At 40.5% G+C, this 22,822-nt stretch overlaps 1 protein-coding gene and 1 pseudogene across 1 annotated transcript; both read right to left on the bottom strand.

Annotated features, from left to right (window-relative positions):
* Positions 1-1,350: 1,350 nt before the first annotated feature.
* Positions 1,351-3,079, bottom strand: LOC513241 (hemoglobin subunit epsilon-1-like; annotated as a pseudogene).
* A 14,522-nt stretch (positions 3,080-17,601) lies between these two features.
* Positions 17,602-19,244, bottom strand: HBB (hemoglobin, beta). The gene is made up of 3 exons (NM_173917.2): positions 19,107-19,244; positions 18,756-18,978; positions 17,602-17,855 (listed from the first exon to the last, which is right to left on the bottom strand). The coding sequence occupies exons 1-3, from the start codon at positions 19,190-19,192 to the stop codon at positions 17,727-17,729; spliced, it is 438 nt and encodes a 145-aa protein (NP_776342.1). The 5' UTR covers positions 19,193-19,244; the 3' UTR covers positions 17,602-17,726.
* Between the last annotated feature and the right edge of the window lie 3,578 nt (positions 19,245-22,822).

The following is a 22,822-nucleotide window of genomic DNA, read 5'->3' as shown; positions in this document are numbered from 1 at the left end:
TCTTTCAGGGCTTCCCCAGAGGTCAGCGGTAAAGAATCTGCCTGCCAAGAAGGAGATGCAAGTTCCAGCAGTGGATCAGGAAGATCTTCTGGAGAGGAAATGGCAACGAGCTCCAGCATTCTTGCCAGGAAAATCCCATGGATAGAAGAGCCTAGTGGGCTATAGTCCAAACAGTCACAAAAAGTCAGACACAAATAAACACACCGCTCTTCTTGGATTGAGTCCATTATATCTCTTCTCCTCAATTAGCATCCATGTCTAGTCTGCAATTTTCAATTCATTTTGTGTGAATTAAGCAGATTATTTGCCTCTCCAAATCCTACTCCTTGAGTCATTTAAAGTTAAGAATATTTATTGCTTATTCTTACTACTATCAAGGTAATAACATATTTTTATCTTCAAAACCTTATATTATCTAGTCTTTCCTAATCCTCCACCTATGTCTTACTTTCTCTTCCACCTCCAGAGAGCCATTTTCATGCACATTGCCAAGTTCTGGCTGGCTAATTTTAAACTATGAGACTTAGTTATTATCTTATCTCCTACACGAAGTCTTGGTCATCCCCCTGCTTGTCCGAATTCATACACTACCCTAGCTCTAATTTTACTTTAGTACACATTACATTCAATGAGAATATGATGTACAATGATTTCAAGTGTCTTAGCCTTGGCTTTGTAAGGAGACAGTGGAATCCTTCAGAAAAGGGTAAGCTATTGCTGGTTCATGGAGATTTTTTGAAAATTCTCAGCCACCCTTCAACTGATCTTCTTATCTCCAATTCAGTCTCATAAGATATATGATAACTTAGTTGACTCAAAATGTATGTTGGAGCAAACTGAAAAAGTAACCGGAGTCTAGATGATAAATCCCTACAAAGCTTTTGTTTTTTCCTGCAAACTCTGTGGCATGCACTATAAATCTATTTTGTTTTCTCTCAGACACCACTTAGTACATCTGCCTTCCTGCTACAGGAAGTTTTTGCCCCACTGCCCTGTGGCAGTCAGACCGCAACCACTAAAATAAACATTTTCAACCACAGAAAACTTTCTCCACCTTAACTTTCTCCCAATAACCCTAAATCCTACCAGAATGTCTGTCTTCCACTGATGAGTTTCCCAATGCTTTTCAAAGGACTGTTACTTCTTCCTATGTCTCTCCCCATCCTTCAGCTAATGAACTGTTTCTCCTTTAGCACAAAATGAAATGATAGAGAAGATACAATGTTAATTTTTGATCCCTGAATAGAATGTACTTTGTTAGACAGAAGCTGGGCTCTCAAGGTCAAACCCCAGTCCCCAAGGGCAGAAGGAAGGCACTGGGGACACAAAATGGTGAATTGAAAAGAGGATTCAGTGGTATTTGTGGGCCAGAGCAGTGGCAACACCAGAAGCAACACCAGCTTCTGCCAGGCAGCCTGCATGTCAGGGGTGAATTCTCTGCCAGAGTGAGTAGCCAGAACAATGACAATCACATCGCCCAGGAGCTATTGGATGAGAGACAGAATGACAATTATGTATGCCAAGTAGAAGTTTCCTAAAAGAGTTGCAGAAAATAATGGCTTAGTACCTACACTCACTCCCAAGTCCACATCTTAAACTGCTCCATAAGTTGTACCTATACAATAAACTCGTATGAGCTTGTCCTTCAATTTAATTTAAATTCTATGAGCCCTCCATTCAATATTTTTCTACCTACAGGCCCTGCCTCTCTCCTATTTCACTATTTTTATTTGCCTCTCTCCCTCCCTCTAATTTTTATATTCATAGGATTTCAGGGTTTCATAGGTTCCTAGAATGAGTTTAGTAAAGCCTCCAACCAATGCAACAATATGCCTCCACTTAGTCACAACACTGTGGGTAATTTAATAGAGAATTGATCTATTTTTCTTTGAGATGAATGGTCTAAAAATTATTCTCCCAAATATTTTCCTAACTTCAGTCATCAAGAATCACATAAGATACTTCTCCTTCCTTGAGATTGGACTTCATCTATCAAAAGTCAGATTTTATTTCTCCTTGAGCAAATATGCTACTCTTTGATATTTTCTGGGGGTAGATACATCCACTTCTGACAGAAGTTTCTGAAAATTTTTAAACAAACTTAAGGCTGTTCACTGTGACACTAAAGGTAAAGAACCTGCCTGCCAATGCAGGAGATGTAAGAAATACAGATTTGATCCCTGGGTTGGGAAGATCCCCTAGAAAAAGAAATGGCAACACATTTCTGTATTCTTGCCTGGAGAATCCCACGGACAGAGGAGCCTGGTGGGTTACAGCCATGGGGTCACAAAGAATCTGACACCTGAAGCAACTTAGCATGCATGCACAGTAAGGCTGCTCATAGCTCTTTATGTCACTAGTCCCGAATCAAGGTGGGTTCGGTATGCCCACTGGAAGTCTGTCCTCCTAACACCTAGTTTGATCTACGATTTCTGAGATCTTTGCTAGTCTTTCCAATCAAACACTCAACTTCCATTATTACTGCAAAGTAAAAAGCCACAGGGAACACACGAACACTTCCTAAACTCACCCTGAAGTTCTCAGGATCCCCGTGCAACTTGTCACAGTGTAACTCACTTAGCTTAGCAAAGGCACCTTTGAGGTTGTCCGAATTCTTCATAGCTTCTCCAAAGGAGGTCAGCACCTTCTTGCCGTGGGCCTTGACCTTGGGGTTTCCCATTATGGCAGAGGCAGAAGACAGGTTGCCAAAGCTGTCAAAGAATCTCTGGGTCCAGGGGTAGAAGACCAGTAGCCTATGAGATGGAAATAGCAGATGGAAAATCAGTGACTTGAAAATTTTTTCAGAATTTGCTGATCAATTTGCCAGGCTCATATTCACCATTGTCCCCCATGAAGGCCACTTCCTACCTGCCCAGAGCCTCGCCTCCAGCCTCTTCCATATTCATTTTGCCCCACAGGTCAGTGATAGCAGCCTTCTCCTCGCCAGTAAAATGCACCATGATGTCAAGTCGTGGAGCTTACAGGTGATCACAGAAGCATCAAAAGCAAGTCTGTGCTGCTGTTGGATGCTGTTGCCTTTATTCTTTACTGCTGAACTTCTGCCCCCTTGCTCTTGCTTGTCCTTTCAGTCATTGGTCAAGGTTAGGCTGTGTCCCTCAGGCATGGAGTAAGAACAGCTGATGGTCAGCAAGGAAGATGTATATTGAGTGTATGATAACGTGTTGGTTCCTGAGACACCTTCCTTTGTTATGTCCTCCTCCATATTTTCCACTCACTCCCCATTTTCGCTCTCAGCTCTTCCCATGTCATCCTCCACGATGGCATCCATCTCTCCCATTCTCCTTCTCCCAGAATGACTCATGGAGTGTAGCTAAGCACCAGACAAGGAAGGAGTTCTATTCAAACCATTTTAGTATTGGTTAAAGATGGTGAGATGGTGAAAAAGACAAAAACATGCTCAAGATAAAAAATACAATCATAGACAAGAAACTCAAATCAGTTCTAGCTCTCTTGAGGAGTGAATTATAAACAAGCTCTGGATTTTAGTTTTCCAAGGGAGAATAAAAAATAAAAAAAAAACAAAACACATATTTATGGTTACTTCAGGAAGCTGAGTTGAAATGCAAGGAATCTACAATAGAACTAAGAGCTCAATCCCAAATTAAAATATCCAAAGGTTATTTCATAGAGAGAACAGGCAGAATAAGCTTACATCCTGTGCTTCCAGGGAACTCTGTTAATTGCTCTGTGACAACAAGAGAAATTGTCCACTCTGGAGATATTGCCCTGAGTTTTCTTCTTGATTTTCTCTTCTTATTGATACCAGTGAGGCAGCTAAGAAGTCTGAAATTATTTAATACTAGGACTTGTGATCACAATGAGGAATAAATGAATTGATATGAGAGGCTAGGTGTTGGAGTATGTTCAATGTTTTTTGAAGCCATCAGTGATGGAGACTTCAAATTTCTCTAGTGTCTTTGTTTTGTTTTGTATTTTGATGTCCCTGTTGTCTGTAGGCTCCCCTAAGAACATATCATCATCAAATAGAGTCTGTACCTTACAACTTTTTCATCTGCAACCCACTGTTATTTTACTGGAGTCCTGTTGATATGATGGTAAGGAATGGGTCGGGGTGGAGAAGCAGCCCATAACTGTGTAATTAAAAATCAGCCTTTGGTGGATCAGTTTTCCTGGGCTGTGACCTTTACAAGTATTTCTAAGGTTCCCCCTCCCTTAAGAAAAATTAAAAAGACACCCTAGGATAGACTACTTAACCTCAGTTAGCTCAGTTGCTCAGGCATGTCCTACTCTTTGCAACCCCATGGCCTGCAGGATGCCAGGCTTCCTTGACCATCACCAACTCCTGGAGCATACTCAAACTCATATCCATCTGTCAGTGATGCCATCCAACCATCTCATCCTCTGTTGTCCCCTTCTCCTCCTGCCTTCAATCTTTCCCAGCATCAGGGTCTTTTCCAATGAGTTGACTCTTTGCATCAAGTGGTCGAAGTATTGGAGTTTAAGCTTCAGCATCAGTCCTTCCAATGAATATTCAGGACTGATTTTCTTTATGATTGACCGGTTTGATCTCCTTGCAGCCCAAGGGACTTTCAAGAGTCTTCTCCAACACCACAATTCAAAGCATCAGTTCTTAATACTCAGCTTTTTTTATAGTCCAACTCTCACATCCATACATGACTACTACAAAAACCATAGCTTTGACTAGATGGATCCTTGTTAGTAAAGTAATGTCTCTACTTTTTAACATGCTGTCTAGGTTCATCATAGCTTTTCTTCCAAGGAGCAAGGGTCTTTTAATTTCATGGCTGCTGTCACCATTGGCAGTGATTTTGGAGCCCAACAAAACAAAGTCTCACACTGTTTCCATTTTTTCCCCGTCTATTTGCCATGAAATGATGGGACCGGATGCCATGATCTTAGTTTTCTGAATATTGAGTTTTAAGCCAACTTTTTCACTCTCCTCTTTCACTTTCAGCAAGAGGCTCTTTAGTTCTTTACTTTCTGTCATAAGGGTGGTGTCATCTTCATATCTGAGGTTATTGATATTTCTTCCAGCAGCCTTGATTCTAGCTTGTGCTTCATCCAGCCTGGCAGTTCACATGATGTACTCTGCATAAGTTAAATAAGCAGAGAGAGTATACAGCCTTGATGTACTCCTTTCCTGATTTGGAACCAGTCAGCTGTTCCATGTCCAGTTCTAACTGTTGCTTCTTGACCTGCATACAGATTTCTCAGGAGGCAGGTCAGGTGGCCTTTTATTCCCATCTCTTGAATAATATTCCACAGTTTGTTGTGACCCACACAGTCAAAGGCTTTGGTGTAGTCAATAAAGCAAAATAGATACTCTTCTGGAACTTTCTTGCTTTTTCGATGATCCAGCGGATGTTGGCAATTTAATCTCTGGTTCCTCTGCCTTTTCTAAATCCAACTTAAATATCTGGGAGCTCACAGTTCATGCACTGTTGAAGCCTGGCTTGGAGAATTTTAGTTTGCTAACATGTGAGAGAGTGTAACTGAGCGGTAGTTTGAACATTCTTTGGCATTGCCTTTCTTTGGGATTGGAAGGAAAACTGACCTTTTCCAGTCCTGTGGCCACTGCTGAGTTTTCCACATTTCCTGTCATACTGAGTGCAGCACTGTCGCAACATCATGTTTTAGGATTTGAAATAGCTCAAACCTAGGATGACACAATTCTAGGTAAAGAGAGTAGATATTTTATCACTGAAATAGAAGCCCAATGAAAGGACAAGAAATGTCTGTCTACATTGTGAAGAATAGCCCTTGTGTGAATAAGAGTATTTTTTTTTCTATATTTGGTTTGCAATGTTATGCTAGTTTCAGGTGTTCCGCAAAGTGATTCAGTTACAGTAAACCCCTATATATGAACCTTCAAGTTGCAAACTTTCAAAGATGTGGCCATGTGTTCCATCAACTTCAGGTGTGAGTGAAATTGCAGCTTGCTCTCCATCTCCTATTGCTGATGCTTCTCCAGCTCTACCATCTCCCACCTCTTCTCCCTCCTCCAGCCAGTAACTCTTCTTGCCTGTTCACTCAATGCCAGCCCCTGTATGCCAGCTGCTGTGCTGTACTACGGTAGTTTTCAAGATGGTATACTTTAAGATCAAAAATGTTGTCTTTATTTTTTGTATTTGTTTTTTATGTTATTTGTGTAAAAAATATTGTAAACACATTACGTACTGTACTATATGTCTGCTTATATTAGCTGATGATGTCAATTGACTGAGTGCATGCTCAGTCATGCCCAACTCCTTACAACCCTATGGACTGTAACCTGCCAAGTTCCTCTGTCCATGAGATTTTCCAGGCAAGAATATTGGAGTGGGGTGCTGTTTCCTTTTCCAGGGGATCTTTCTAACCCAGGGATTGAACCCATGTCTCTTTCATCTCCTGGATTGCATGTGGATTCTTTACAGCTTGAGCCACCAGGAAAGCCTTGTTAGTTTTGTACCTAGGCTAACTTTGTTGGACCTAGGATTGCACCTTCAGAATTGAACTCATTCAGACAGAGGGGACTTAATGTTTATATATATATATATATTTCAGATTATTTTCCCTTATGGTCTATTACAAAATATTGCATATAGTTCCCTGTGCTATGCAGTAAGTTCATCTATTTAATATATAGTAGTGTGTTTATGTTAATCCCAAGCTTCTAATTTATCCCTTGCTCACTTTTCCCCTTTGGTAACCAAAAGTTTATTGTCTGCAGGTCTATTACTCTTTTGTATATAAGTTCATTTGTATCATCTTTTGTTGGGGGGCTTCCCTGGTGGCACAGTGGTAAAGAATCTACCTGCCAGTGCAGGAGATGTAAGTTTGATCCCTCGGGCAGGAAGAGCTCCTGGAGAAGGAAATGACAACCCACACTTGCCTGGGGAATCCCAAGGACAGGAGAGTCTGGCGGGCTACAGTCCATAGTAGTAGTGAAGTTACTCAGTCATGTCCTGACTCTTTGCGACCCCATGGACTGAAGCCTACAAGGCTCCTCCATGCATAGTATTTTCCAGGCCAGAGTACTGGAGTGGGTTGAAGAATCAGACACAACTTAATGAGTAAAGGACAACAATAGTACACACACACACACACACACACACACACATATCTTCTTTATCCATTCATCTGTTGATAGACATTTAGATTACTTGTCTATTATTGTAAATAATGCTACTTCAAACATAGCGGTGCATGTAACTTTTTGAATTACATTTGATATATTAATTAGTAGACTTAAGGCTCTAGGATTCCAAGGCAAATTTCTATAGATCCACAGTATGAGGACAGTGATTCTTTCCTTAGACCTTGGATATGAGGATCAGACATTGTCAAAGTCCAGGGAATAAGAATCAGATTCTATAAGACCAAGAGTTGAGGAAAGAAACCCCACCTGAAGCAGACAGTTTGAGTACATCCCATTCTCTTTCCAGAGTGTGGACACCAGTCTTCTCTTAAATTCAGGATGTGAGGCGGGTCCCTTTCCTTCTCCCTCATACCCACACCAGGGCTCTATATCCTTCTCTGGAAACTGCCTTTGGGAACAGAACTGGCTTGTCTCCAGGGATCTAATCCATTTCTTGCTTTCTTATTACTAAAGGTTGTGGAAAAGGGCTTTAAGAAAGGTTATAGGGTTGAAATATCTATAGCTTGGTAAAGGCTTATGCATTCTGATTCTGAAGTCACATAGCCTGAATAGAGTTTCATTTTTACTTAGGTGCTTGCTGATTCAAGTTATTATCTCAGCTGCCCATTTTGAAATATTTTACTTATGTCTCCTATGAAATACCATCATTATTGTCTCTTTTTCCCAGATGAAAAACCCAAAGTTTAGAGAGATAAGTGATATGATTATCCATGATACATCAGAAAGATTAAATGGTCAGAAAAAACTGAGATTATTCATTTATTGCCTATAAGTTAAAATAAATAAAATAAAAATATTATATCTAAAGGTATTTAAATAAAAAGGACTTTTAAAATGAAATATCAATAACTTCAGATATGTAGATGACACCACCCTTATGGCAGAAAGTGAAGAAGAACTAAAGAGCCTCTTGATGAAAATGAAAAAGGAGAGTGAAAAAGTTGGCTTAGAGCTCAACACACATCCAGAAAACTAAGATCATGGCACCTGGTCCCATCACTTCATGGGAAATAGATGGGGAAACAGTGGCTGACTTTATTTTTCTGGGCTCCAAAATCACTGCGGATGGTGATTGCAGCCATGAAATTAAAACATACTTGCTCCTTGGAAGGAAAGTTATGACTAACCTAGACAGCATAGTAAAAAGCAGAGACAATACTTTGCCAACAAAGGTCTGTCTAGTCAAGGCAATGGTTTTTCCAGTGGTCATGTATGGATGTGAGAGTTGGACTATAAAGAAAGCTGAGCACCAAAGAATTGATGCTTTTGAACTGTGGTGTTGGAGAAGACTCTTGAGAGTCCCTTGGACTGCAAGGAGATCCAACCAGTCCATCCTAAAGGAGATCAGTCCTGGGTGTTCACTGGAGGGAATGATGTTGAAGCTGAAGCTCCAATACTTTGGCCACCTGATGCAAAGAGCTGACTCATTTGAAAAGACCCTGATGCTGGGAAAGACTGAGGGCAGGAGGAGAAGGGGACGACAGAGAATGAGATGGTTGGATGGCATCACCAACACAATGGACATGGGTTTGGGTGGACTCCAGGAGTTGGTGATGGACAGGGAGGCCTGGCGTGCTTTGATTCATGGGGTCGCAAAGAGTCAGACATGACTGAGCAACTGAACTGAACTGAACGGCCTGTAAGTTAAAATTGATAAAATAAAAATATTATATCTGCTGCTGCTGCTGCTAAGTCGCTTCAGTCATGTCCAACTCTGTTGAACCCCACAGACAAGAGCCCACCAGGCTTCCCTGTCCTTGGGATTCTTCAGGCAAGAACACTGGAGTGGGTTGCCATTTCCTTCTCCAATGCATGAAAGTGAAAAGTGAAAGTGAAGTCGCTCAGTTGTGTCTGACTCTTAGGGACCCCCTGGACTGCAGCCTACCTGGCTCCTCCGCCCATGGGATTTTCCAGGCAACAGTACTGGAGTGGATTGCCATTGCCTTCTCTGATATTATATCTAAAGATATTTAAATAAAAAGGACTTTTTAAAAGAAATTTTAAAATTTGACAAAGATTGTTCTTGCCTCTTTTGCCTCTTTTGTACTTTGGTAAACTCTCTTCAGGATTCTAAGAAATATAAGATGCCTCTTTTTAGCAAGGAAAAGTAAAATATTTTATTAAACCTTGCTAGCTAAATATGACATATACTAATCCTTTACGTCAAGTAATGTATTATCCTTAGGTGCTATTAGCATGGAGAATGATATACATTATAAAGTGTTAAGAGATAAAAATAGATCTTTGATTCTACTACATTTTTTCATACTATTAGCTGAGAAAAAAAGTACTTTAGAAGTTACTCTTCATCACAAATATGTTTTTTTATTTTCAATTTTAAAATTGGAAAATTATGAACAGGGTTTATAAACCACTGAAGATACAAAAAAGGCTACTTAGTATTCTTGATTACAGAGGCTATAAATTAGCCTGCTTTCATTATAATCTGAATTTATCTTTTTAATCGTAGAAATAGGTGGAAGGTGAAGTCACTCAGTCATGTCTGACTCTTTGCGACCCCGTGGACTGTAGCCTACCAAGTTCCTCAGTCCATAGGATTCTCCAGGCAAGAATACTGGAGTGGGTTGCCATTTCCTTCTCCAGGGGATCTTCCCGACCCAGGGATCAAACCCAGGTCTCCCGAATTGGAGGCAGACGCTTTAACCTCTGAGCCACCAGGGAAGCTAGACAAGATCAAAATTCCTATTAAGTATTACATTAGCCTAGAAAAAACTGGATACCACTGTGCTTAATCTCTCAGTCCCGTTCGACTGTTTGCAATCCCATGGACTGCAGCCTACCAGGGTCCTCCATCCATGGGGATTCTCCAGGCAAGAATACTGGTGTGGATTGCCATTTCCTTCTCCAGAGGATCTCCCCAACCCATGGATTGAACCCAGGTCTCCTGCATTGTAGGCGGATTCTTTACTGTTTGAGCTACCAGGGAAGCCCCTGGGTACACTAGTGGCTGGAAATTGTAATGGCTGCCAGGCGGGAAGCCAATGAATATCTTTTGCTGTATTAATAATTCCAATGAACTAGAGAATAGGCACAACTACTAGCCGGGCAACAATCCTGCTTTGTAAACACAGGGCCTCTGCATCAGCTCTCACAAAGATTGAAGGTGACTCTGAACCCCAGCTGGGTCCATTCCTAGAGGGATTTCTTTATGTTGTTGGCTGAGAGTACAGACATCGATTGTTTGAAGGACCTCTGGGCCCACTGTGACTTAGGCATAGCCTGAGAATGTTAATTAAGCAAGAGGAATCTTTACTAGGAAGAGGGAATGGAAAATCAAAACCAGCCAGTCATTGCACACTTGTCTACGTAATGAACTTTGAAGGTTAAAGCTGGAATGTGGCAACTTAGAAAAGTCATAAACTTCTCATTTTCCCATTTTATAACTTTACTTTCTTGGCTTCATTGATTTTTTTTTTTTTTTTACATTAGGCAAAAGTGAAAGAAAGTGAAAGTCGCTCAGTTGTGTCCAAATCTTTGAGTCCCCATGGACTCTTGGCATCCATGAATTTCTCCAGGCCTGAATACCGGAGTGGGTAGCCTTTCCCTTCTCCAGGGAATCTTCCCAACCCAGGGATTAAACCCAGGTCTCCTGCACTGCAGGCAGTCTTTACCAATTGAGCTATGAGGCAAGCCTGTTGCTTTCATTTATTTTTATGATTAAATTTTTGAGAAATTCCAGGGGTTTTATGTCCAGTTTAAATACTATTACCTAATGTAGTCTATGAACTAAGACATAGCATGGCACTTGAAAAAAAAATCTATACATAACTGAAACAGGATAGATTTGAAGTTTAGTAACTAAGCAGGGCTTTAATGGAAGCAGTGATGCTTATATTTAGATCTTACCCATTAATAAGATCTTCTACTATGAGAAATTATGAGAAACAAAGAGCCTTTGTATTATATGGTCTAGTGAGGGCAGTTAGCAATTGCTCCTCTCCCAAGCCCCTTTCCATGCCGTGCCATGCTATGCCACTTTAGTCATGTCTAGCTCTGTGGGACCTTATGGACTGTAGCCTGCCAGGCTCCTCTGTCCATGGGGTTCTCCAAGCAAGAATACTGGAGTGAGTCCCATGCCCTCCTCCAGGGGATCTTCCGACCCAGGGATCAAACCTGTACCTCTTAAGTCTCCTTCATTGGCAGGAGGGTTCTTTACCACTAGCACCACAGGGGAAGGCCCAACCCCCTTTCAAACTTTGCTAATTCTAGCCCCAGAAAGACTCTTTCTGAAACCAAATTTTCACAGACCCTATCTTACTGAGTCTGAGGTATCTCTGAGGGAAAGGCAAGTTTCTTAGTTTCCTAGACCAACAAGCTACTGTAGCCCTGCTTTCTCCTCTAGCCCATTCAGGCCTTAGTGCCACCAATTATTTCCTGTACCTGTTTCATTTAGTTTTTTTTTTTCTTTCCCTTTCCTTTATTCTTCTCCTTCTTCTTTTTCCTCCTCCTAACCCTCCCCTTCTCCTTCTTTTTTTTGTCTTATTCTTCTCCTCCATCTCCTATTTCTTCTATGTGTTCACATGCTTTCTGGGGCTCATAAGGGGGTGGGGCATTTATTTTATTTTGGTGTGTTTTTAATTAACAGAGACAGACAGATCCAGTGGTTTTCTTCTTCTGTGTACCTGGGCTGGAGATAGCTTAGTGGATCAGGAAGTGTGAACCTAGATAAGGGTTCAGGAGTACACAGAGCTGTGGCAAAGGAGAGGACTAGCTCAAGACAATGAAAGCCAGGGTACTTCTCCTACTGCTTTCAAAGACTCTGTCCTTAGTCTCCATGCAAGTAGATAAGTGAAAGAGATTATGGGTTTGTGCTTGGGGGTCTTGCATGGTTAACTGTTGAGAAATGCCTGGTCAATATGTCCTGTGTAAAATATGTGTGTGTGTGTGTATGTTTATAAATATGTGAGTACTGTCAAAATATGAAGGCTACAGTGGCTAGATAACATGCAAGACCTTGAAAGCCAGAGGAACAAATTTCACTCTAATTTTAATTGCAATTAAAAATAAACTTAGTTTAAAATTTTATGAAAACTAATTTAAATACCAAAAAAAAAAAACAGACACAAAATCACCTGAAAGAAAAAGAATGCTTCCCAGGCCAGAAACTCTTAACTATAATCTTTGGAATGTTCCAATGTGTAAAAAGTGTGTTAATCATTAGAGAATTGAACAACAAAGGAAATTTAGGAAAAAGAAGGTTGCTCTGTTGACTTAGAATCTAGAGACGTTGAAACTCACATAATATTTATGTTTAGGCTATATCTATCTTTCCCATGAAGAGGATGAATAAGCCATGTCTGAACTTACTGCTAAGATGCTTTCTTGGCATGATTGAATCCAGCTACCTGCCTTGTAAGTTTTCTTCCTCTACTTTTACTTGATTGATATAAGGAAATCATGAAAATTCAAGTTATAAATTCCAATGTAAATTAATAAATAATTACATTTGATTTCTGATTTTAGGCTTGTGGGCCTTTTATTTTGACCAAAATAAGTCTTCAAGAGTCAACTTCAACCTACAAATAAATGGGCTACATTCTGAAACTAACTAATTTCATCAAGGCCCATAGCATTGAGCTTACTCCTTGGAAGGAAAGTTATGACCAACCTAGACAGCATATTAAAGAGCAGAGACATTACTCTGCCAACAAAGGTCCATCTAGTCAAGGCTATGGTTTTTCCAGTGGTCATGTATAGATGTGAGAGTTGGATTGTGAAGAAAGCTGAGCACCGAAGAATTGATGCTTTTAAACTGTGGTGTTGGAGAAGACTCTTGAGAGTCCCTTGGACTGCAAGGAGGTCCAACCAGTCCATTCTGAAGGAGATCAGTCCTTGGTGTTCATTGGAAGGACTGGTGCTAAAGCTGAAACTCCAGTACTTTGGCCACCTCATGTGAAGAGTTGGCTCATTGGAAAAGACCCTGATGCTGGGAGGGATTGGAGGCAGGATAAGAAGGGGATGGCAGAGGATGAGATGGCTGGATGGCATCATTGACTCGATGGACATGAGTGTGAGTGAACTCCAGGAGTTGGTGATGGACAGGGAGGCCTGGTTGCTGCAATTCATGGGGTCACAAAGAGTCGGACACGACTGAGCAACTGAACTGAACTGAACTGAAATAGCGTTGATTGGCATTACCTCTTTTGGCATTACTCCACTGATGTTTTTGTATGCATGTAGTGGTGGGTGTTTATGTATGTGTTCACACATGCTAAGTTGTTTCAGTCGTGTCCGACTCTTTGCAACCTGGACTGTAGCCGCCAGCTCCTCTGTCCGTGAGATTCTCCAGACAAGAATACTGGAGTGTGTTGCCATGCCCTCCTCCAGGGGATCTTCCCAACCCAGGGACTGAAGCTATGTCTCCTGTATTGGCAGGTGTGTTCTTTACCACCAGTGCCATCAGGGAAGCCTTTTTAAATTTATAGGTGCCAACATGCATGCATGCGTGCTAAGTCACTTCAGTTTCATCCTGCTGTATGATCCTATGGACTGTAGCCCATCAGGCTTCTCTGTCCATAGGGTTTTCCAGGCAAGAATACTGGAATGAGTCACCATGCCTTCCTCCAGGGGATCTTCCCAACCCAGAGATCAATCCTGAGTCTCCTGTGACTTCTGGGTTGCAGGTGGATCCTTTACCACTGAGCCACAGAGGAAGTCTGTAGGTGCCAATATAAATATTAGCAATTATTATTGTAGGAAATTTGGCTTTATTATGAGTGATGAAGGAAAATACCAGAGAACTTTGGACAAAGAGATTATCATACACAATTTCCATTTCTACCAGTGTGCTTTGACTACCATATTGGGAAGACATTGTGAGGAGCAGCGGTAGAAAGATCAGTTAGGAGTCTGCAGTAAGCTCCAGGTGGAGATTACATTGCCTTACACCAGGGAGGTGGTAGCAAGGGGTCAACCTGTAAATAAATGTTTAACACCAAGTGGATTTTCCAACAGGATGTGGAATTTGTGAGCTGTTGGTGTGTGTATGAGCGTGCATGCATGCACATGCTCTTGTACATGCTGATTTCTAAATGTGAGTATCTGTGTGGAAGGATGTGAAAGCCAGACAAGGAGAGTCTTTATGTTGAGTTTTGTCAATTCCTTTGTTCATCACACTAACTGCTTCAGAATTCTTGCTTTTAAATGAGGATAGTGGTACTTCCCTGGTGGTCCTGTGGTTAAAAAATCACCTGCCAAAGTTTAATCCCTGATAAGTCCAGAAAGATTCCATGCCACTGAGCAATTAAGCCCGTGGGCCACAACTGCTGAGCCTAAGCACTGCAGCTGCTGAAGTCTATGTACCCTAGAGTCGGTGCTCCACAGCAAGAGAAATCACAGTGAGAAGCCTAAGCACCACGACTGGAAAGTAGCCCTCGCTTGCCACTACTAGAGAAAGCCTACATGCATCAGTGAAGGACTAGGGCAGCCAAAATTAAATAAAATAAGATGAAGATGGTGGATGGGTAGGTAGGAAACTCAGAAAGTATCTCTGGAGCATGTTCACACATTCAACTTTTAGCCAAAGTGACATGAACAGTGACAGCACTTCTTGGGTACTGATCAGAGGCCTAGAATGTAAGACATTTTCCCCTGAGAGCAGTAGCACCAAGATGGGCCTGAGATGGTTCCTTAAATTGAGCGTTGCTTGGTGTCATTCCCAGTCAGATCTGCCCAGCATGTCACGGGCCCTTTGTCAGCAGATGTCGGTAGTACCCTACAATGGTGAACAATGTTTCCCTGTTCCTGTTTCATGCCCCCCTCTTTCATCCTCATATCTCAGTCCATAACCACAGAACCCTGCAAACAGGATGTACACTATGTGGAATCTTAAAAACGTGAGACCTAGAACTTGCCTGGTGTACAGTAGATAAGAATTTGTCTGCCAAAGGACGGGATATGCTTTAATTCCTGGTCTGGGAATATTCCACATGCTGCAAAGCAACTAAACCTGAGCTCCGTGGCTACTGAGCCTGCACCAGACTACTGAAGCCCACACACTGTTACTGCTGAAGCCTGTGCACCCGAAAGCGTGTGCTCACCAAGACAAGATACTGCAATGAGAAGTCCACACACTACATGAAAAGTACGATTTCATCTCTGATTTGACCCCCTAAAGCCTTTGACTTAAAAATGAGAGACTTTTATTTAACTTGTTGATTCCAGACGTACATACCAATTCAACTTTCTTTTAAGCATGGATGCAGCTAGCATGGTTGCTTTGTTGTTAAGATCCATTAAAAAGAAGGCTCCAAAATTCCCTACTCTTCAATATTGCCATTTCAGCCTAAGATCTTTTGCATTTAGGAAGAGATGTTTAATGAGTCAACTTACTCTTTGTAAATTCTCACCTGACATTAACTTTTGTTAAAAGTCAAAGTAAGGAATTGTGTCGAGACTTTTTTGTTTTTCATTTCCCTGCAATGTTTAAAGATGACATTATATACCAAATTGACAATGGTAGCTCATTTTTCACAAGGTCAGAGTAGTAATTTTTTTTTTTTTAGTCCTGGCTCTCTGACTTCAAAATCATGTTCTAAACTGTTAAACCACCTTACTTTACTTTTTGATTACCAGTGCAAATATCTTGTGAGTAATGTCTAGATGGAATCTTCTTGGTGAATTTTTAACTTTAAGAATGTGTCCACAGTGTACACCAAAATATAGTATCTATTCTATTCTATCCCAGGCAGTTTTGCTTCATTTGTTTTTCTGTTTACCTGAAATTCTCAGAATACACAAACACATTATTCATCAGTGATTTGGCCTATGCTATCCTTTGCTTTTCTGACTTTTGTCTTCTTGTCTTTTGGACAATTGTCTGTACTACTTATCTTTACTACCCATTTCATACCAAGGGCTTCATTATCTGATCTCATAAAAACCTTGAATACACTCATTTACAGTCACTTGTTAGATGTGTTACTTTCAGCATCTCCCCAACTGGATTCAGAACAGGGAAAGAAATAGGTCAAAGCTGCGTATTGTCACCTCGATTATTTAACTTCTATGCAGAGTACATCATGAGAAATGCAGGGCTGGATGAAGCACAAGCTGGAATCAAGGTTGCCAGGAGAAATATCAATAACTTCATATATACAGATGACACCCACCCTTATGGCAGACACCAAAGAGGAACTAAACAGCCTCTTCATGAAAGTGAAAGAAGAGAATTAAAAAGCTGTCTTAAAACTCAACAGTCAAAAAATGAAGACCATGGCATCCGGTCCCATCACTTGATTGCAAAGAGATGGAAGCAGTGGAAATAGTGACAGACTTTATTTTCCTGGCCTCCAAAGTCACTGCATATGGTGACTGCAGACATGAAATTAAAAGATGCTTGCTCCTTGGAAGAAAAGCTATAACAAGCTATAATAAGCTGTCTATAAAAAGCTAGACAGCTTATTAAAAAGCAGAGACATTGCTTGGCCGACAAAGTTCCATCTAGTCAAAGCTATGGTTTTTCCAGTAGCCATGTATGGATGTGAGAGTTGGATCATAAAGAAAGCTGACTGCCAAAGAATTGATGCCATCGGATTGCGATGTTGGAGAAGACTCTCGAGAGTACCTTGGGGTGCAAGGAGATGAAACCAGTCAAACCTAAAGGAAATAAGTCCTGAATATTTATTGGAAGGACCGATGCTGAAGCTGAAACTTCAACACTTTGGCCACTTGATGTGAAGAACGGACTCACTGGAAAAGACCCTGATGCTGGGAAAGATTGAAAGCAGAGGAAGGGGACGACAGAGGATGAAATGGTTGAATGGCATCACCAACTCGATGGACATGAATTTAAGCAAGCTCCAGGAGTTGGTGATGGACAGGGGAGCCTGGTATGCTGCAGTCCATGGGATTGCAAAGAATCGTACATAACTGAGAGACTGAAGTGAACTGAACTGAGATTCAGAATTAGGATGCAAGAAGGAACAAGGATTACTCATAATTCATATGTCATTTTCCGAATCCAGCACAGAAGGTTCTGTCTTTCTTGTAGTTCTTTTAAGATGGCAGAGAAAACTAGGATAAAAAGAGAACAGGGGAGAAAGAGAAATGGGGACAGTAAAATGCAAAAAGAAAATCTTAAAACAGTGGTGTAATTAGGCAGAAGAACTTAATGAATCTAAGTGATATTCTGGATAATTAAAGAGAAAGAAGACATTTACAAGAAAGGGTAAATAACATAATTTATTTAAATAAAATTTAGCAATATCTAACTCCCAAATCAAGCTGCAACTTGAATTCTTTAAGGGAGAGTAAGGCTAAGGAGCAAAGCCTGTTTTCCATAACATCAGCTATTTACAACCACTGCTGTCATGGGGTCCAAGATACTGATATATTTTCTCAAGGTCTCGACTAGCCCTTCATTTCTTTATGTCTTCAGTGTTTTGCCCTCCCATGTGCCCATCTGAGTAAGAGACAGTGAAATAATTTAAATACACCAGTGCAATGAAAATAAATGTCTTTATTAGGCAGAGGCCAGATGCTCAAAACACTTCATAATTTTTCCATATTCAATCTTTGGGCTCTGAGGATGAAAAAACCTTTCCTGGAAAGCAGGAAAGGGAGCTTAATGATATCTGTGGGCCAGGGCATTGGCCACACCAGCCACCACCTTCTGAAAGTCAGCCTGCAGCACCGGGGTGAATTCCTTGCCAAAATTGCGAGCCAGCACAACCACTAGCACGTTGCCCAGGAGCTGTGTGGAAAAGACATTAAGCAAGGGCAGGGTTAGTGCAGGTGAGTGAAGTGAGAGTCTCTCAATCGTGTCTGATTCTTTGCAACCCCATGGACTCTACAGTCCATAGATTTCTCCAGGCCAGAATACTGGAGTGGGTAGCCTTTCCCTTCTCCAGGGGATCTTCCAAACTCAGGGATAGAAGCTGGGTCTCCCACATTGCAGGCAGATTCTTTACCAGCTGAGCCACAAGGGAAACCCAAGAATACTGGAGTGGGTGCCTATCCCTTCTCCAGCCATCCTTCCCGACCCAGGAATCGAACTGGGATCTCTTGCATTGCAGGCAGATGCTTAACCAACTGAGCTATGAGGGAAATCCAAGGTTAGATTCAGGGTATTTCAGTCTTATCCCAAGCTGTGACCGTAGGATATAAGCACAAAGATGACTGAAGTGAAGTTGTTACTACTGATGTGAATCTACCTATATCTTCCCGAATATATATTTAGAAATGTTTCTCTCTTTCTAACTTAATCCAGAACTTGTTATTATTTTTATTATTTTGAATCATTTCAAAAAGCAATAGAACATTTTATTCCTTGAAAGAAACAGATAAGGGGGAAATATTAGATACAATTTTTAAAGTTGATATATAATTTTTTTTTCAAATTAAACCCTCAAAATAAAAAATATAATTAAAAAGAGGACATTGCAGACAACAGAGAACAAGAATGAATCAGAGGAAATACTGGTTGTGAACAAAGAGGTTAAAAGAGTCTAAACGGTTCTGAGGAGTCCTTAGTAATCTAACCAGAATACCTCTTCTCCATTCTAAACTGTGTCCTGCCATTCAGCTTTCTCCTCATGACATGAGCTTGACCATAAAAAGAAGAAGGAGAACACTGAGGATTCCACAAACTCACCTTGAAGTTCTCAGGATCCACATGCAGCTTATCACAGTGCAGCTCACTCAGCGCAGCAAAGGTGCCCTTGAGGTCATCGAGATGCTTCATGCCATTACTAAAGGAATCTAGCACCTTCTTGCCATGGGCCTTCACCTTAGGGTTGTTCATAACAGCATCAGCAGTGGACAAGTCCCCAAAGGACTCAAAGAACCTCTGAGTCCAGGGGTAGACAACCAGCAGCCTAGGGGGAGAAAACAGCACAAGGTCAGAGGAAGCCAGCAGCTCTCTGAATCTCAGGGACGGCTCTGTCCTCACACGCCCAGGTGCATTTCACTCTCCTTAAACCTGCCTTGTAAGTGGGATACCTACCTGCCCAGGGCCTCACCACCAACTTCATCCACTTTCACCTTGCCCCAAAAGGCGGTGACGGCAGCCTTCTCCTCAGCAGTCAGCATGGTGTCTGTTTGTGTAGTTGCTAGTGAACACGGTTGTGTCAGAAGCAAGTGTAAGCAGCAGCTGGCCCAGCTCTTCCTTTTATGCCCAGCCCTGCCTCCTGCCCTCCCTGCTTCTGTGAGCAGATTGGCTCATGCCAAGTTGTGGTTCCACAGGGTGAGGCTTGAACGATGATAGTCATAGCTCTCCTTGGTCTTCCTGGCACTGACTTTAGACCATCAGCCCTCTTTCTGGGCATCTCTAGATCTCAGTCATTCCAGCAATACAAATTGCTATTAAAGTCATCTTCCTTAGGAAGTTTGCTTGTAGAGATTTTAGAATCACAACGAAGGTAACCTCTTGGAAACCACCTCCTCAATTTTCTTATTACACAAATGAAGACTCCGGGCTCCAGAAAATGGAAAGGATTTGTCCACTATGATTCGACTTAAGACTATGTGGATGGATCATCTCCTGTGCCTTCAGAATATGCAAAAGAATTACAAGTACAACCTGGATACAACCTCTGCCCTTGTTCTAAATACGCATCTCTTTTGTTTGCTTGTTTGGGATTAAATCGTTCTGGTATGAAAACAAATATTCATTTGCTTATCTACTCATTTAATTTTTTCTTAATTTAATTTATGGCCAAATAAATAATGATAGAAAAATAGAATAAGTATGGATCGAGAGGTCCTGTGAAGTACTTACTCCATTAATCCATATGTGAAAACATAGAGACCTCTCCATGTAGTAAGAAATACAAATAAATGAAAAATCAATCATAACCCCAAGGTTTCAATAACCCCGAGAGAGGTAATGTGTTCAAAGACTAGTAGAGGCATATAACTTGTTTCTTCATGGACTGACCTGGGAAAGTGTCTGGAAGAACAGAGAAGCTTCTCCATGATTTAAAAGGAGGGATAAAATTGTGGAAAGACAGTCCAGCTTGAATCGGATTATTTGTTTTCTTTCTCTAAGCCTCTAAGAATACTGTGTTCATAAGAATTACTTCTATTTTATTCATCCATAATTTTGTTTTCTCTATATACTTTATTTATACCTTCTTTCTCTAAAATTTATTCTTCATTATCTACAGCTTTTCAAATATTTCTTCTCTCTTTGCCCCTCCTCCCACCCACATAATAAATCCTCTTACCTTCTTAGGCAAGAAAAAAACTTCTGAGGTATAGAGGTCTGTTTCTTACTACTAGAAGATTCAATGAAAAAAGCAAAAGCAGCAAGCATTTCTGAGCTCAGCAGAACTTCAGAGTTCCCTGAGGTTCCCCTACTTTCTACCATCTGTACTTTCTGCATCTTCCCTTCTTCAATTTCTACTTCCTTTCAGTAAAGAACATATATATTTACTTTCCATGATCTCTCTCCTTAGAACCTTCTCCTGATTCAGACAACTTGATGTCTAGAATCACCTCTCTCTCACCTTTGCCATCACTGGCAAAACATGTTTAAAAAAATCTCTCATTCTTTCAGCTCTATGTCTCTGTAACTCAACTAATATATTTTTAGGTGAACTAGAAGGAAAGAACTTCTGCATTTCTAGTTGTTACAAAGAAATTCATAAATGTCCAGCTTTCGTTACTCCATCCTCCAAAATATTTTTTTCCATCATTGCTAGGTAAATGAAGATTCTTCACCCCTTTAACCTGGCCCATTCCCATTCAAGTACTTGTGAACAAATTCATTCTGATATTTTCAGACATGTAGAAAAGTCTTGGCTCTTGCCTAGCTTTCTGGAAGTTAGGGCAGAATTATATGCCCACAAAAGATTATAGGGGTAAAAAATATAGAATTTAAACATTTTCAATTTATATACACTCTTTTCTGCAACCCTCAAACAAAGAGGCTCTAACTATTGGTCTATACTTAGAAAAAAATTTCCATATGTTGACTTCTGGGAAAAGAAATCTTTCAAGTGTTTTAAATGTTAAAAACAAAAAGCTACTTTTGGTTGGACCTTTAGGTTTTGCATTTCAATGGATTAAATTGAAATCTCCATTGGCTTTATCATTGTTTTATATTTGTACTCTTTTAAACACCCTAATTCACATCCCTGATATCAGAGGTCAGGCATATGTGAGTGAAAGGACTTCTTCTGGGAAACTTTGGACATGCCTCTTCAGGATGTTTGTGTTATGGAAAACTCACAGAATTTACTAAATAGTAGTATAGTCTATTCCTATATTTTCTTGTAAAAGGAGTCAAATTGTCAGGGCTACAATTTTGCTGTCTTGACTGACAGAAATTTGCATGTACTTGAAGACTTCCCCTATCCTTTTCTGCTTTCAGAGATGATTTCCCTAATTCATTTGCTTTAAATTAATTATTTTTAAATATTTAATCTAGAATATTATATTAGTTTCAGGTGCACAGCATAGTGATTCAGTGTTTTTAAGGACTATGCACCATTTAAAGTTGCAATAAATTACTGACTATGTTTTCTGTTCTGTACAATATATCCTTGTTGCTAATCTACTTTATACACAATAGTTTGTATTTCTGAATCCCCTACCCTTATCCTGACCCTCCCCTCTCCCCATGGGTAAATACTAGTTTGTTCTCTATACCTGTGAGTTTGTTTCTGCTTTGTTATATTAATTTGTTTATTTTGCTTTTTGTGTTCCACGTAAAAGTTGCAACATACAAGATTTTGTCTTTCTTTGTGTGACATTTCACCAAGCATAATATCCTTCAGGTTCATCCAAGTTGTTGCAACTGGCAAAATTTCATTCTTTTTTATACCTGAGTCATATGTAATATTCCAGTATACGTGTGTGTGTGTGTGTGTGTGTGTGTGTGTGTATACATGTACAAATTCTTCTACTGGGTCTTCTTTTTTATATCTTCCTTTGCTATGAATGGTCTATGAGTCCCTCTTTTGTACTGATTGCTGCTGCAGCCACCATCATGCAAGTCTCAGAGCAAGAGTTGTTGCTATCTTTCACGCTTGCTACTTGGTATGATTAAAGAGTGAAATGGGTTTTTCCTTCTAACTCTGCAGGGACAAGTCTGAAAGTTGTTATCAGACATCAAAAGTTCAGGCAAAAATAAGGAAGAGTGAATAGTTATATAAATGGGGTTATGTTCAGACCCTAAAGTGCAAATCCAGGTCGCCACTAAAAAGTTCTGGAATGCTTCTTAGGCCCACTACCATCTTCACCACCGTGAGCTTTCTTGGACTCTGTGAAGGGATCTACCGCATGTCTGCTCTACTTTGATTAAAGCCCTGTTGAGCATACACACACATGCACAAACTCACACAAGTCCGCAGAGAGAGAGATAGACTTTTTTTTTTTTCTTTTCCTTTATTGCAGTCTGGCAAGGTGACCTAATTCCTAATGTTCTATACCAGGCTGGGCCTATTCTGAGTATAATTAAGAGGATGAATATTGACTTTCTTCAGGAGAATCATGACATTTCATCCAGAGATGTGTGGTTTCATCATTTGGTTCAAAAATTTCATTCAGCTAGAATTCTTTTGTACATGCTCTGCTGTTCAAGTTTTAATTATCCAAGTAGAATATTTCAGCAATCTAATCTATATTTTTCTGGGTAAAGTAGCTATTTTCTTTGGTTATTTTCCATTCGCATTTATTACAAGATAAAGCAGTTATTATTTACTCTTCTTCCCCAGA

The sequence above is a fragment of the Bos taurus genome, chromosome 15 (assembly GCF_002263795.3).
Source record: "Bos taurus isolate L1 Dominette 01449 registration number 42190680 breed Hereford chromosome 15, ARS-UCD2.0, whole genome shotgun sequence".
NCBI lineage: Eukaryota > Metazoa > Chordata > Mammalia > Artiodactyla > Bovidae > Bos > Bos taurus.
This window is presented reverse-complemented; position numbering and strand designations above follow the sequence as displayed.